This window comes from Rhinoraja longicauda, chromosome 7, assembly GCF_053455715.1.
Source record: "Rhinoraja longicauda isolate Sanriku21f chromosome 7, sRhiLon1.1, whole genome shotgun sequence".
In the NCBI taxonomy this organism is placed as follows: Eukaryota; Metazoa; Chordata; class Chondrichthyes; order Rajiformes; family Arhynchobatidae; genus Rhinoraja; species Rhinoraja longicauda.
In genome coordinates, this window is record NC_135959.1 from 18,429,023 (window position 1) to 18,446,369 (window position 17,347).

Sequence of the window (17,347 nt, forward strand, 5' to 3'; positions counted from 1 at the left end):
AACAGAGACATGGCTGCAGGGAGATCGGGACTGGGAACTGAATATTCAAGGTTATACGTCCTATAGAAAGGACAGGCAGGTGGGCAGGTGGGGTAGCTCAGTTGGTGAGGGATGAAATTCAGTCCCTTGCGAGGGGTGACATTGGGACTGACAACGTAGAGTCGCTATGGATATAATTGAGGAATTGTAAAGATAAGAAGACACGAATGGCAGTTATCTACAGGCCCCCAAACAGTAGCCTGGATACAGGATGTAAGTTGCAGCAGGAGTTAAAATTGGCATGTAACAAAGGTAATGCCACTGTCGTTATGGAAGATTTCAATATACAGGTAGACAGGGAAAATCAGGTTGGTTCTGGACCCCAAGAAAGGAAGTTTGTCGAGTGCCTCTGAGATGGATTCTTAGAGTAGCTTGTACTGGAGCCTACTAGAGAAAAGGCAATTCTGGATTTAGTGTTGTCCAATGAACCAGATTTAATAAGGGAACTCAAGGTAAAAGAACCGCTTGGAGGTAGTGTCCATAATATGATTAGTTTTAATCTGCAATTTGAGAGGGTGAAGGTTAAATCAGAAGTGTCAGTGCTGCAGTTGAACAAAGGGGACTATGAAGGCATGAGAGAGGAGCTGGCCAAGGTCGCCTGGAAAAGGATCCGAGCAGGAATGACGGTGGAACAGCAATGGCAGGAATTTCTGGGCATAATCCTGAAAATGCAGGATCATTTAATTCCAAAGAGGAAGAAAGATTCTAAGGGGAGCAAGAGGCTACCGTGGCTGACAAGGGAAGTTAGGGATGGAATAAAACTAAAAGAAAAGATGTATAACATAGCAAATAGTAGTGGGAAGCTAGAGGATTGGGAAGCTTTCAAAGGACAGCAGAAGGTAACAAAAAGGGTAATACGGGGTGAAAAGATGAAGTAAGAGGATAAGCTGGCCAAGAATATAATGAAGGATAGTAAAAGCTTCTTTAGGTATGTTAAGAGAAAAAGATTAATAAAGACAGATGTTGAAGACAGAAATGGGTGAAATTATTATGGGGAAAAAGGAAATGGCAGAAGTTCAACAGGTACATCAGTTCTGTCTTCACTAAGGAAGACCCAAACAATCTCCCAGAGGATCTAGGGAGACAGAGGAACCGAAAAAAATTTGCATTAGGCGAGAAATAGTATTGGGTAGACTGATGGGACTGAAGGCTGATAAATCCCCAGGGCCTGATGGTCTGCATCCCAGGGTACTCAAGGAGGTGGCTCTAGACATCGTGGACGCATTGGTGATCATTTTCCAATGATCTATAGATTCAGGATCAGTTCCTGTAGATTGGAGGGTAGCTAATGTTATCCCACTTTTCAAGAAAGGAGCGAGGGAGAAAACGGGGAATTATAGACCAGTTAGCCTGATATCGGTGGTGGGGAAGATGCTGGAGTCAATTATTAAAGAGTTAATAACGCCGCATTTGGATGCACACAATGACTGCAACATCCCAGCACCTGTCACAAAGTGTTTTCCAATGCTAGCTGTCCTTGGCTTGCATAAATAAGCTTCTCCCGGTGAAAGTAATCACTATTTTTACCCTTCCTACCTCAAAGTTCAAAAAATGTCTCATATCCATTGGTGAACTTAACGTGAGATATGTTCCAAAGGTATTATCCTTCTATTTCCAAACTAGAAATTATTGTTGGGCAAGCAGATTTGTCAAAATTAATCTGTTTCCTAATTAAAAGTCCATTCTCAGGAATGCAGAATGAAAGAGCAGTCAATAGAAAGTGTTAGCTTCCCTATTTATCCACACTGGTGGTCTTTCAAGAATGGAGTGCAAGTCTGATAGTTTAGTAAACAAAATCCGCTTTGCACTTAAAAAAAATCTTGCTATGTCTTCTTTTAGGAGCCAAAATGAAGCAGAACATTTCAAACCAGAACTGATATCCATGATTAGATTTATTGTTCCTTACCAGACAAAATCCCTTCAAAAGAAGCCAATCCCAAAAAAACTCTCAGATTTGTAGAAACTGAATTAAACTGTGCTTAGATGAATGTTCACTTTAAAACTAAATAGTCCCATTCATTCCAATTTGGATAGGATGAAACAAAAGGTTTTATTGCAACCTAATTAAAACATTAAAACAAGAAGGGTCTTGATCCAAAATCCTCACCTATTCCTTTTCTCCAATGAAGCTGCCTGACCCGCTAAGTTACTCCAGATTTTTGAGCCTATCTTTGGTATAAACCGGCATCTGTTGTTCCTTCCTACTCCATTGATTTATAATTTGGCATCATAACCAAGTTTCACCTTCAAAGCCATCTTAATTCTAATTTCCTATATCTCTATTTTATAGGTGATCAATTATTACTTCCTCAGATCTCAATTGTTTCCAGCCTCTTCATGCACATAACTTGAAGTTTTCCAAGCCTTCTAACATTTCAAAATTTACAGAACATTTGGATTTCAAACAAAATACAATTTACTCTCAAAAACAGAACAGCATAAGCCCACATACAACTCTAGGAAATCTAGCAATCTTTAAAAGCTATTATGCAACCAAGTGCTAGAAGACATTTATCATATGTGTATACTTTAAAACTCCTCACATCACCCAAATCTCAAACAGACTTTTGATGTTCCTCCCCCTTATCTCCCTTTAATGAAACTGAGAGAATGTACTTGTCCATATTGTATTGTCCATATTTTTAAAAATTGGTTCTTACTTGTAATCAACTCCTGCAATTATCATGATTTATTTCCCTGATTTTATTTTCTTATTCTCAGGAAATTTTACAGACCATTAACCATCCCTGAATGTTGCAACCTTTAAATGATTGTTAATTCCATACACATTATCTGCTTGCTCTTCTATTTAATCCTCTAACTACCACAACATTTTGGAATGAATAAATGTTTTTAGTAAAGTTTTCCAATCATAGTTATTTTGTGCCTCATACCATTGCAGTTTCTTTTGTTCGGATTCTTTTACGAAACGATACGATAGAACTTTATTTATCCCAGGAGGAAAATTGATCTGCCAACAGTCATAACACAAAATACATGAAACATGAAATTAAAGTGATGAGTGGAAAGGATTGGGGCATGTGCAAAGATTGGGGAAGGAGACGGAGGTAGGGGGTAGGGGAGTCAGTCTCAGTCTACCCCATGACAGAAGGGGGAGGAGTTGTAAAGTTTGATAGCCATAGGGAAGAAGGACCTCCTGTGGCGTTCTATCCTGCATCTTGGAACTTGTCTGTTGCTGAAGGTACTCCTCAGGTTGACCAGGGTGTCATGGAGGGGGTGAGCTGTATTGTCCAGCATGCTCCACTGTTTGAGGAGTATCTTCCCCTCCCAGACTATCTCCCATGAATCCAACTCCGTCCCCAGGATGGAGCCTGCTTGCCTGATGAGTTTGTTTATTCTATTGGCGTCCACAGCCTTTGCCCTGCTGTCCCAGCACACGGCAGCGAAGAAGATGACACTGCAGACGTTGAAGGAGCGAAGCCTTCTCAAAAAGTACAGCAGGCTCTATCCCTTCTTGTACAGGGCCTCAGCATTCCTGGACTAGTCCAGTTTACTGTTGACGTACACTCCAAGGTATTTGTACTTCATGGTAAACTGCACATCCACACCATTGATGGAGACCTGGGGCAGTGGTGTTCCTCTCCTCCTAAAGTCCACCAACAACTCCTTTACTTCAATCTCCATCTTAATGAAGATCTGTGTCATGTTTTTGTTACTGTGTCCTCAAGGTTCATGCACATCAATTTCTAAGTATTCCCTTCTCATCGCATAATACTCAGTTGAGAGTAGTTTTTTTCTGGTTGGTTTCTCAAACTAAACAGTAGCAAAAGTTAGTTGGTTCCACCAAAAGCAAATGGGTCTGTTCTGAACAAAATCAAAATATTATTGATGTTGCTCATCATTTAAGAGATGAAGGAAGTTCATGTTGATCATAAACATTGGAATCGGACAATGTAAAACAAAAATGGAAATGCAATAAATACTCAGCAGGTCAGGCTGCATCAGTGTAACAGAAACAGTGTCAACATTTCAGATCTATCGCTGTGCAGTCGGTTCAGTACGTATATTAATTTGATCTCTGCTGCTCTCTTGCACAGTAATTTTGATTGGTCCTTTGTTAATCTGCTAACCATATGGTTCATAGCCCTTTCGGTGTTTACTACTATGTCCATAATCTCCAACAGGGGAAAACATTAGGAATTTGGACATCGATTCACTGGATATTTGTGCTCTTCAAATAAAACTTTCTAATTGATATGATTTTTTTTCCTCCTTTGGTCATTGAATGCTGGCTATTTTTCATAGGTCCTGTTCTCTAGATCTCACTGTTAGGTTTCTTGTTGACTTCAGAATTGTAGTCAAAGGTTTGGCACTTCCTGCATATATTCAATTCGCTGTTTAATCATCTTCGACTGCACAGCATATTCTTATAAAAATATGATTGTGATTATTTTTTGTTCGAAGCTAAAATTTGCTGCCTACTCCTTCTAGTTCTTATCCCATTAATTTAATCTTCTTGGATTCTTAGAACAGCTTGTACTGGAGCCTACCAGGGAGAAGGCAATTCTGGATTTAGTGTTGTGTAATGATCCTGATCTGATAAGGGGACTAGAGGTAAAAGAGCCATTAGGAGGCAGTGATCACAACATGATAAGTTTCACTCTGCAAATGGAAAGGCAGAAGGGAAAATCGGAAGTGTCAGTATTACAGTATAGCAAAGGGGATTACAGAGGCATGAGGCGGGAGCTGGCCAAAATTGACTGGAAGGAGGCCCTAGCAGGGAAGACGGTAGAACAGCAATGGCAGGTATTCCTGGGAATAATGCAGAGGTTGCAGGATCAATTTATTCCAAAGAGGTGGAAAGACTCTAAGGGGAGTAAGAGACACCTGTGGCTGACAAGGGAAGTCAGGGACAGCATAAAAATTAAGGAGAGGAAGTATAACATAGCAAAGAAGAGTGGGAAGACAGAGGATTGGGACTCTTTTAAAGAGCAACAAAAGTTAACTAAAAAGGCAATACGGGGAGAAAAGATGAGGTACGAGGGTAAACTAGCCAATAATATAAAGGAGGATAGCAAAAGTTTTTTTAGGTACTTGAAGAGGAAAAAAATAGTCAAGGCAAATGTGGGTCCCTTGAAGACAGAAGCAGGGGAATTTATTATGGGGAACAAAGAAATGGCAGATGAGTTAAACCGTTACTTTGGATCTGTCTTCACTGAGGAAGATACAATCTCCCAAATGTTCTAGGGGCCGGAGAACCTAGGGTGATGGAGGAACTGAAGGAAATCCACATTAGGCAGGAAATGGTTTTGGGTAGACTGATGGGACTGAAGGCTGATAAATCCCCAGGGCCTGATGGTCTGCATCCCAGGGTACTTAAGGAGGTGGCTCTAGAAATAGTGGAAGCATTGGAGATCATTTTTCAATGTTCTATAGATTCAGGATCAGTTCCTGTGGATTGGAGGATAGCAAATGTTATCCCACTTTTTAAGAAAGGTGGGAGAGAGAAAATGGGTAATTATAGACCAGTTAGTCTGACATCAGTGGTGGGGAAGATGCTGGAGTCAATTATAAAAGACGAAATTGCTGAGCATTTGGATAGCAGTAACGGGATCATTCCGAGTCAGTATGGATTTACGAAGGGGAAATCATGCTTGACAAATCTACTGGAATTTTTTGAGGATGTAACTAGGAAAATTGACAGGGGAGAGTCAGTGGATGTGGTGTACCTCGACTTTCAGAAAGCCTTCGACAAGGTCCCACATAGGAGATTAGTGGGCAAAATTAGGGCACATGGTATTGGGGGTAGGGTACTGACATGGATAGAAAATTGGTTGACAGACAGAAAGCAAAGAGTGGGGATAAATGGGTCCCTTTCGGAATGGCAGGCAGTGACCAGTGGGGTACCGCAAGGTTCGGTGCTGGGACCCCAGCTATTTACGATATACATTAATGACTTAGACGAAGGGATTAAAAGTACCATTAGCAAATTTGCAGATGATACTAAGCTGGGGGGTAGTGTGAATTGTGAGGAAGATGCAATAAGGCTGCAGGGTGACTTGGACAGGTTGTGTGAGTGGGCGGATACATGGCAGATGCAGTTTAATGTAGATAAGTGTGAGGTTATTCACTTTGGAAGTAAGAATAGAAAGGCAGATTATTATCTGAATGGTGTCAAGTTAGGAGGAGGGGGAGTTCAACGAGATCTGGGTGTCCTAGTGCATCAGTCAATGAAAGGAAGCATGCAGGTACAGCAGGCAGTGAAGAAAGCCAATGGAATGTTGGCCTTCGTAACAAGAGAAGTTGAGTATAGGAGCAAAGAGGTCCTTCTACAGTTGTACCGGGCCCTGGTGAGACCGCACCTGGAGTACTGTGTGCAGTTTTGGTCTCCAAATTTGAGGAAGGATATTCTTGCTATGGAGGACGTGCAGCGTAGGTTCACTAGGTTAATTCCCGGAATGGCGGGACTGTCGTATGTTGAAAGGCTGGAGCGATTGGGCTTGTATACACTGGAATTTAGAAGGATGAGGGGGGATCTTATTGAAACATATAAGATAATTAGGGGATTGGACACATTAGAGGCAGGAAACATGTTCCCAATGTTGGGGGAGTCCAGAACAAGGGGCCACAGTTTAAGAATAAGGGGTAGGCCATTTAGAACGGAGATGAGGAAGAACTTTTTCAGTCAGAGAGTGGTGAAGGTGTGGAATTCTCTGCCTCAGAAGGCAGTGGAGGCCAATTCGTTGGATGCTTTCAAGAGAGAGCTGGATAGAGCTCTTAAGGATAGCGGAGTGAGGGGGTATGGGGAGAAGGCAGGAACGTGGTACTGATTGAGAGTGATCAGCCATGATCGCATTGAATGGCGGTGCTGGCTCGAAGGGCTGAATGGCCTACTCCTGCACCTATTGTCTATTGTCTATTGTCTAATGATAGCAATTTGCTGAGATGAAATTTTGGTCTGCAATTTAGAAAGGTTGCATTTTAGATTAGCTAGTTTGATTCCCAAGACAAGGGGTAATCACACAGATATTGTACAATATTGACTTATCCTGACTGGATTTTGGAGGAATGATGGGTGATCTCATTGAGCCAGGCAAGATTCTGAAAGGGAAATAAGTGGCTAGATGCTGAGAATTTATTTCTCTTGGCTTGATAGTCTATATTTAAGCTTAGTCTCGGAATTATCTAACCAATTAGGACAGGGATACGGGGAAATTCATTTATGAGAAGAGATATGTTTTTGGCTTCTTGATTGTATTGAAATCTGATGTTGATAGGGTTTTAGACAGAAGGAGAATGGGAAGATGTGGGCATCGTGGTAGGTGATCATTGAATGATTGGGTGGCATGCTGTTGCTTCTGTTGTGCATTATTAGATTTTTTAAACCTCTGTTAAATCTCAATCGACCACCTGTTCAAAGAAAAGCGATCCTAATTTCTGAAGTTTCCCCATATGATTTACATGCTGTCTGAACATAATTTCAGATTATTATTAAATGTATAAACACCTCATTAAGGAGATAATTTCTGTTTTGTGCCCCTCAGCTGTGTCTGAGTAATGCAGCACAGAAAAAGCCCCTTCAGCCAGTGTCCATGGTGGCCATTTTGTTCCCAGATATACAATTTCCTTTTGACAGCCCATATCTTCATACTTTGACGATATGTGCTTATCAAAGTATTTCTTAAGTATTATGGGAGTACTCAACTCCATCACCCACTCCAGATTTCAACCATACTCTCGGTATAAAAGCTTCTTCAGGTCCTTTGTAAACCTCTTGCCCCTCTGATTAATCCTATTGCCGTTGGTTCCAGGCACCTGTATTAAGGGGAACCGTCCCTCACCATCTACCCTATTTATGCCTCATAATTTGGTATATCTCAATTATGTCTGTCTTCTGCTGAGTTCTGCTTTTATATGTTTTTATCTTGTGGCAGAGAAGCTTTCAATTGAAAATCAAGGAAACTACAGATGCTAGAAGTCTGTGGATGTTTGCTGGAATTAAAATGCTGAAAGAAGTAACCAGGTCAGGCAGCATCTCAGGAGAAAGATACAGAGTTAACATTTTGGATTGAAGTCCTGTTGTTCAAGCAATGGCCGGTACCAGTGAAGTTCCATAAATATTTTTTGACTTGAATGAATTGACACTGGAGATATGAGAGGTCTCTACTTTTACCCAACTGTGATAGCAATTGAGACCCATGGTAATAGATCCTTTACTGGGTATATTATTCATAATTATTAGCTGTAGTAAATTGAGATCTAAAGGAGAGTGGGTTAAGTATCATCACTTCATACCTTGTATTTTAATGTAAAACTCAATTTGAGTGTAATCTGGAATGTTCCGGTAATTTAGAATTTTAATATTCAGATTGTAAAACTGGAAGCATTTAAAAAGTTCACAACGTTTGCGTTTTTAAAAGCTCAACTTTTTGAAATGGCCTTATATTAGATAATTTGTTCCTTTGCAAATGTGCCGATGTGTATATTCAAGAGAACCTCTTGAATTAAGAATTAGTTTGGTTTATCATTGTCTTGTGTACTAAGGTACAGTGAAAAGCTTTGTTTTGCATGCTATCCAATCACATCAGATAATGCCATTTCTGAATACAATCAAGTCTAATGTAAGTACAATAGATAGAACAAAGGAGAAGACAGAGTGCAGACAATAGTTCTCAGCATTGCATTGCAACAGATCCTTAGATGGCTTACAAATGGTGATGGCATTATTTTCAGGTTTTTCAAAATCTTTCAAAAGTGACTCTTTAAATCGAAGGCTATGAAGCCTGTTGAATACTAGGTACAATAGCAAAAAAGCATTGATCTTTGCACAGGAACGCACAGTTATGTGCAGTTTTACGAAATGAACATTATTTTTGCTGCTTGGAAAGGATGGACTGGAACCTGAAAATGTTTACTTTCTGATTGCTTTAATGCATTTGGTGTATTTTGCTTTTCCTATGCATTGATGGGTCTGTTCACATTGCGGGCTACCTTCCCATGTTGCTATGTTTCTGTAAAGTGATGTTTGAGAGTTATTCAGCTTCACTTAGCCTCATCATTTATTTCCACAGAGAATTTCTCTGATGCCAACCAAACAGCTAAACTGAGATGGGTTCTTGATTTTTATTTGGATTGCACAATGTAGTGAGGTAGAAGTTGTCTGGTAGAATCCCTTTGTTTCAAAAATGTGTGCTGTATCAACAGCACATCAAAGTACCTGGAATCTATCAGGCAAGAACTGGTAACAGGGCACTACGATGATAGTAATAGGGTTTGGCAGAGTGGACATGAATTTATGGAAGAGAAAATTGTTTTTTTCAAATCTGTTGGAATTTTTGAAGTAGTAAAGAAAAACATTAAAGTATAGAAAATAAGAGTAGGAGTAGGATATTTGACCTCTGAAGCATATTCTGCCATTTAATATGATCTTATCTGATTTTCTACTTGCACATAATTTTCCCACTTGCTGACCTATAGAAGAGATAAGACAAGCTGAAGTATCTTTGGCTTTTCAAAACATCTTCAATCTTCACAATAACACCAGAAGTTATTTTCCAAAAATGAGAACACATAGAATTGAGATTAATATAGAGGCATAGATTGAGAACTGGCTCACTAACAAAGAACAAATTAGAAATAAATGGAGCATGTTTAGGATAGACACTTGGACCAGTGCAGTTCCACAACGATTGGTGAATGGGCCCGAACTGTTTTATCAGTAATTTGAATGAGGGTATCAAATGTAATAAATCCAAATTTTCCAAAGATACATAACGTCATAAGGAATAGGAGAAGAACCAGGCCATTCAGCCCATCAAGTCTACTCCGCCATTCAATCATGGCTGATCTATAATCTCCCTCCTAACCCCATTCTCCTGCCTTCTCCCCATAACCTCTGACATCTGTACTAATCAAAAATCTATTTCTGCCTTAAAAATATCCACTGACTTGGCCTCTACAATCTCCGGTGGCAAATAATTCCACAGATTCACCACCCTCTGACAAAATTAATTTCTCCTCATCGCCTTCCTAAAAGAACGTCCTTTGATTCTAAGGATATGACCTCTAGTCCAAGACTCTCCCACTAATGGAAACATCCTCTCCATGTCCACTCTATCCAAGCCTTTTACTCTTCTGTATGTTTCAATGAGATCCCCCCTCATTCTTCTAAACTTCAGCGAGTACAGGCCCAGTGCCGACAAACGCTCATCATAGGTTAACCTACTCATTCCTGGGATCATTCTTGTAAACCTCCTCTGGGCCCTCTCCAGAGCTAGCACATCCTTCCTCAGATGTGGTGCCCAAAATTGCTCACAATATTTCAAAATGCGGCCTTACCAGCACCTTGTAGAGCCTCGGCATTACATCCCTGTTTTTGTGTTCGAGCCCTCTTGAAATATACCCAATATAATATATAGCTATGTGGGCTGAGAGAAACTTAGCCTGGGGCTTTAGGGGGACATAAAAGATTAGATGGATGGATGTGACCGATGATATGAGAAAAAATGTGAGGTTATCCACTTTGGTGGAAAAACACATGCAGCATTTAAATTTTTTTAAGAGATTGAAATCAGTTAGTGTTCAGAGGAACCAAAGTGTTTTTTTACATGAAGCAAAGCATGTTTACATGCTGACAATTAGCAATTAAACAACTCAAAACATTATGTTGCCTTTATTGCAAGAGGATTTGAATTAAGAAAGTAGTGGCTTTCATGCTCATTATACAGAACCCACGCGAGATCACATCTGGAATGTTGTGTTTAGGTCTAGTTTAGGTCCACCTAAGGAATGATATCGAAACTTAAAACATAAGTAAAATAAGTGCAGGATCAGATCATTTATTCTCTGCCATTCAATCCGATCGTGCCGATCATTTATATCAATATCACTTACCCACTCTTTCCCCATTCTCCTGAGGCCTTGTGGCAAAGTGGTGCCACAGTTAGCGCTTCTGTATGTTGGCTCTAACAAGTTTGATCCTGACCAAGCATGCTGTCTGTGTGAATTTGTAGATTCTCTCTGTGGCAAGATTCTTAGATTCCATATTTCATAAGATACAGAGACTATTTTTGCCCATCATGTTGGCCCACTACTTTTCTCTGTAACCTGCTCTCCCCACATTCCCAGCAGCTCTAATCCCCCATTCCCGCCAGATTCTAGTCCTCGCCTACACGTTAGGAACTATATACAGGTCCAATTAACCTGCCAACTCCTGCATGTTTAGGATGGGGAGGAAACCTCATCGACAATACTCGCGTAGTCACAAGGAGAACATGCAAATTCCACACAGTCAGCATCAGAGGTCATTAGTGAATCTGGGTCCCTGGATGTTTCCCCCCAAATTTTTGTTTAGTTTATTGTCACATGTACCGAGGTATCATGAAAAGCTTTTTTGTTGTGCGCTATCTAGTCAGCGGAAAGACTAGACATGATTACAATCAAACTTCCCACATTGTACAGATACAAGGGAAATAACGTGTAGTGCAATATAAAGTCCAGAAAAGTCCAATTAAAGATAGTCAGAGGATCTCCAATGAGGTAGATGGTAGCTCAGGACCGTTCTCGAGTTGGTGATAGGATAATCGGTTGCTGGATAATAGCTAGGAAGAAACTGTCCCTGAATCTGGACGTATGCATTTTCACACTTCTGTGAAATTTTTGCTGGCTGGTGGGGTTAATTGGTGATTGTAAATATTTCTAGTGTAAGAAAATAACTGCAGATACTGGTACAAATCGAAGGTATTTATTTCACAAAATGCTGGAGTAACTCAGCAGGTCAGGCAGTATCTCAGGAGAGAAGGAATGGGTGACGTTTCGGGTCGAGACCCTTCTTCAGACTACATCGATGATTGGAGAATTGGGTGGAGTTAATTTGGTTAAGAGAGATTATTTAAATATGGAATGCGATGTTGGGAATGTTCTGAGAGCTGGCATAAACTCAATAGGTTTCTGTAAATGTAATGCACCATATCTAGTGGTTCCCCTTTATCTATTGTACCGATTGTCTCCTCATATCATTGAGGTTTGTCAAACACTATTTCCCTTCCCTAAATTCATGGCGAGTGTCTAATTCCATTGATATTTTCTCCTGTGATCACATTTATGTTGATACTGACCTTCTTTCCCCCGCTGAGTTGTTCTGGCATTTTGTGTCTATTTTTGACCAACTGATCTGTGATCTCACTTTTTTTAAATGGTGAGATCACATTTGCTATCCTTCAATTGTTCCACAGGAACAATTTCATAATACATAGGATTTTGGAAGCTGACCACCAATGAATCCACTATTTCCCTTATTGATCTTTAGTTCCATTAATTTCTCAAGCTCTTTAAAAAAATACTAATTTCCTTTAATTTCTCATTTTCTTTTCTCCGTAGTGTTTCCAGGAGTTATTTGTGTCCTCTTCATGAAGACTGAACCAATGTTTTCTTTTAATTGCCCTCTTTTTTTCCCCCCTCATGATTTCCATTTTAAGTGTACTCCGATATTCCTTATACTCCTCAAGGGAATGGCTTGATCCCAGCTGCCTGTCCCTGACATATGCCTCCTTTTTCCAGACTGGAGCCTGAATATTCCTCTTAAGTCAGGGTTCTCTAATCCTGCCAGTCTTTCATTCATTTTAACAGGAACATCCTACCCCAATCACTTTGAAAAGCCTTTTTTATGCAAGATGCTCTTTACCTGCAAACAGCCTCTCCCAATCAATCTTTGCAAGTTTCTGTCTGATGCCATCAAAATTAGCCTTGTCCTAATTTTTAGGATTTTAACTTGTGGACCAATCTCTTTCCATAATTATTTTGAAACTCTGGAATTGTGGTCACTGTGTCCAAAGTGTTCCCCCACTGACTTTTTAATCACTTGCCCAGCAGTGTTTCCCAATGGGAGGTTGAGTGTTGCCATCTCTTGCGTAATGTAATTGCTTACGAAAACCTACCTGGACACACTTCCATCTAAGTACTTAGCACTGTGGCATCCCAGTCAACATTAGAAAAGTAATATCACCAACCATCACAAACCTATTATTCTTCCAGCTATTCTCGATCCTTTCACATAGTTGCTTTTCCTGCTTACTATTGGAAGTCCCATAGTACAATCCCATCAGATTAATCTCTTATTTCTGAGTTCCACTCACATATACTCAAGTGGGCAATACCCTCCTAATCAAACAAACAGCTGCTCCTCTCTTACCTCCACCTTTATCATGCCTGTAGAATCTGTATCCCAGAACGTGGAACTGCCAATCCTACCCAATATTCAACCATCTTCTGTAACACCTATAATATCCCACTTCCATCTATGCTCTGAGTTCATCTGCCTTACCTGTCAGGCTTCTTGCATTAAAATAAATGCAGTTTAGTGTATCAGACCTTTCTCACTCCCTGTCCTCCCCTTGCTATCCTGCCTATTGAATTCGCTTTAACTTCTGTATTTGCCTCAACTTTCTAATCCGCCAAGTTACCTTTTTGGGTCCAATCCACTTGCGAAACTAGTTTAAATCCTCTTGCGCATCATTAGCAAATCTCCCAACCGCTCGGAGATCTCTTGGCCTGGCATCTGGGAGGCAACGTACGAGGGTCTCGACCCGAAACATCTCCCATTCCTTTTCTTCAGAGATGCTGTCTGATCCGCTGAGTTAATCCAGCTATTTGAGCTTATCTTCGGTTTAAACCGGTATCTGCAGTTCATTCCTATATATCATGCCATCAGGATGGACAGGATTTTCTATTGCCATAAACAAGACCACAGGAGAGTATTTTGCATCCTGAATGCCAGTGTCAAAGATGTCTCTGAAGGATTGCAGAACATTCTCGCGGGTGAGCTGCCCGTCCTTAAAACATTTGAACCAATGATAGAGGTAAAAATGGGATGAGGTCCTGCAGAGTGACTGAAGGGAGTTCGGCTGAAGGTTAAACGCAGGACCTCAAGATTAATCTCATTACTTCTGTATCAAGTGCTGGTGAGTGTGGAAAATGGATGCAAGAGAGGCAAAGAGTGCAGAAGCAAAAGAAAAATGTTAAAATGTATTAACATTGGGACATTTTTAAGAATTGACCACATGGGGGATATGATTGCATGGCTTTTGTTGTTCTGTTTGGAGAGGTGAGCAACATTGCAGTAGCATGACTTTTTTCTAAAATGATCCTTGGTCTGTTTATGTTGGGAGTTTAGTGCAGGATGGAGTTGTGAGTGAATTGCCATTCAGAACGGACCAAATCACCCAAAAACTTGAGGAAGTGCAAACTTGGGGAAATCTCTGCCTCATAATAAATTGCTGGACCTGATCAGCAACACAAGTGCTGTTAAACTCACCGGCAGGTTATTAACCCAAATGTTTTTACGATACCTGCCCTTCAGATAACCAGCAGTCTCATTCCTGCCCAGCATCATCCACTTTCTCATTCCAGTGAGCATTTTACATTTGTAAGTCTTGCGTGTGAAACTTTGAGGCCCATTCCAGCAGGTCTGAAGAAGGGTCTCGACCCGAAACGTAGCCCATTCCTTCTCCCCAGAGATGCTGTCTATCCCGCTGAGTTACTCCAGCTTTTTGTGTCTATCTCCAGCATAGTAATTACTGCAAAACAGTATAAACTCGGGTGTATCTTATCCCATCCTCATTTAATGTTGACCCAAGTTCAGTTTTGCTCTAATATAATTATTAATTTTTTTTGTAATTTATTTATTATGGTAGAAGGAGTGCAGTCTGCAGTCACAATGCCAGAAATGACAGAAAATCAGACACCGCTGCGCATAACTCACAGGTAAGTGGATTGATTTTAAGCAAATACTTGAGATTCTTTCTGGTTCTAATGCATCCTTTGTATTCAGAAGCTTAGAGTGGGTTCAATTTTGCTTGTGTTCTGATCCTAGTCAAGTATCTCATGGGGCCATCCATTCCAGAATGACCATGCCTTCAAACGTTTCTTCAGATTTATTGTTTTAATTGATGTGTTTCAGCGTCCAATCTCCTTTCAACTATTGTGATTGATTCTCACATATTTTATTTTAAAGTATTTTGGAAATACATTCAAAAGGCACAGGGCACAATATTGTACTCATTATTCTTGTTTGTACAGTTGGTGTTCTCGTGAGCTTGCAAAGTTGCAGTTGGGTGTTATTTGTCAATCCAAGAGCTGAGTTGTTCATTTCATGTAAAAATAATACCATGTAACTGTGGGTTAGTGATGTTGCTGCATGGATAGGCTTTATTGTGTGAGGATGATACAACTCTTGTATTAGGTTGTGGAAGAGATTAGTTGTGGAAGAGGCTGGAGATGCTGATTAGATGCATCTCCTAAGATATTTACAATATCCTGGTGACTTGAGAAATTGGGTGTAGCAGGGAGGGTTGGTCTAAAGTGAAGTCTTCATTTATACCTTGTATTAATCTGCTCCTCGGCCACAATTTGAAATTTTTTTTTTTTAAGGAAGTAGGTGAGATGCTTGCAGATGCCTTAATTTAATTTATCAAAGAGCTTTCACATCAGGAACAATTCTTTGAGTTTTGAAAAATTGTGTACGTCATTCGGCTATTTAACTGAAAGTAAAGAAATGAAAACTACAGTATTGTAGCCCACTTTGCCTATCATCTGTTGTCAGGAGATTCCTGATTAAGAATGATTGGGAAATGTTCAGTAAATCAGAGAGATGGCATGGATTTCTTTGAAAAGTATCCTTATGAGAGGTTGAGGAGAACAGTGCACTGTTCTCACTAGTGCTCGCTAGTGTAATCAGCGGAATAAGCATCTGCAACAAGTTGATCCATGAAAAAGTCAAGTTAACGGAGATTTCTCAAGAGTTGTCACAGACACCCTCTCGCAGTTATGTCCTCTAGACTTGTCCATCTTGATAAGCATTGGTGCTACCAAACCGCTCTTCAGGGTGGGCATTGAAGTTCTCAAACCAGAGAGTGCCCCTGTTATTCACTCTCATCATTTAGAAAGAGTACTGAGTCACCAACTAAGGGAGGATATTTGTAGTAATCATTAGGTGGTTCGAGTGTCTCTGTTTATCCCGATGTCATAACATTGTGTGGCCAATAATCAATTTTCAGGACTTTCATAGCTGTACTTTCATTGTGGTAATCCATTGCGCTGCATCCTTTGGTGGGTCTAACATACAACATACAGCAGTACAGCAGAGGAACAGGCTCTTTAACCTTTGATGTCTGCCAACCATGATTCCAATCTAAACTAATTCCATCTGGACAATGTCCATATCCCTCTATTTCCTGCTGTTCCAAGGTCTTTTTAAACATTGCTATCATATCTTCTACCACCTCTTGTGACAATGTAGTCCAGGAACCTACCATTCTCTGTGAATCAAAAAACATATGGGCGGCTCAGTGGGGCAGGGGTAGAGTTTTTGCCTTACAATGCCATAGACCCAGGTTTAATCCTGACTACAGGTGCTGTCTACAATACAATACAATATCATTTTTTGTCATTGTACAAGTACAATGAGATTGAGAATGTCACTTCCATATCGATGCTATCAAATATATAAATAAATCACGTCGAAAATGAAAACAACAAAAGGGGGGGGGGAAAGAAAAAAGGGGGAACAAGGTAAAGTGTAAAAAAAAAGGTTCAGGGGTCAGTTGTGCCAGATGATCCTGGGGGCAGAGACAGATCATAGCGGGACCGATTCAGAGCAGCTATAGCTCTAGGGATAAAACTGTTTCTTAGTGTGGAGGTGCGGGCGTAGAAGGCTTTGTAACGTCTGCCAGATGGAAGTAGTGCAAACAGACGGTGGCATGGGTGTGTGGAGTCTTTGTAGATGCTGATGGCTTTCCTGAGGCTATACAGAGTTTATACATTCTCCCTATGACAGCGTGAGATTTCTCCAGGTGCTCAGGTCTCCTCCCATACTCCAAAGACTTGCAGCTTTGTAGGTTAATTGACTTCGGTTAAAATAGTCCCATGTGTGTCGGATAGTGTTAGAGTAATCACTGGACAGCGTAAACTCACTGGGCCAAAGGGCATGTTTCCTTGCTGTATGTCTAAAGTCTAAAGCTTAACACAATACCCCTCTAGTATTTGACATTTACCATCTTGAGTAAATGACTCTGACCATCTATCCTATCTATGCCACATCATTTTAACTACTCTTATCAGATTGCCCCTCAGCCTCGCACTCCCCAGCGAAATATTCTAAGTTTGTTTTGCTTCTCATGGCTAATACACTTCAATCCAGGCGATATCCTGGTGAGTCGCTTCTGCAGAATCTCCAGTCTTTAATCCTTCCTGGTGACCAGAACTGCACACAATACTGTAAACTGACTAAAGTTTTTATATTACTGCAACATAACGTCAACTTTTATATTGCTGGTGGGACAGAACACATCAA

At 40.5% G+C, this 17,347-nt stretch overlaps 1 protein-coding gene across 2 annotated transcripts in view; it reads left to right on the forward strand.

The window, feature by feature from the left end:
- usf3 (upstream transcription factor family member 3) overlaps nt 1-17,347 on the forward strand; it is a 49,310-nt gene that overhangs the window by 5,280 nt on the left and 26,683 nt on the right. Inside the window, exon 2 of one of the 2 annotated variants that reach the window (XM_078402203.1) lies at nt 14,691-14,760. The exons of the other annotated variant lie outside the window; for it this stretch is intronic. Within the exon in view, the coding sequence (XP_078258329.1) occupies nt 14,714-14,760 (47 nt within the window). The 5' untranslated portion in view covers nt 14,691-14,713. The remainder of the gene's footprint in view (nt 1-14,690; nt 14,761-17,347) is intronic. 2 annotated transcript variants of the gene reach the window in all.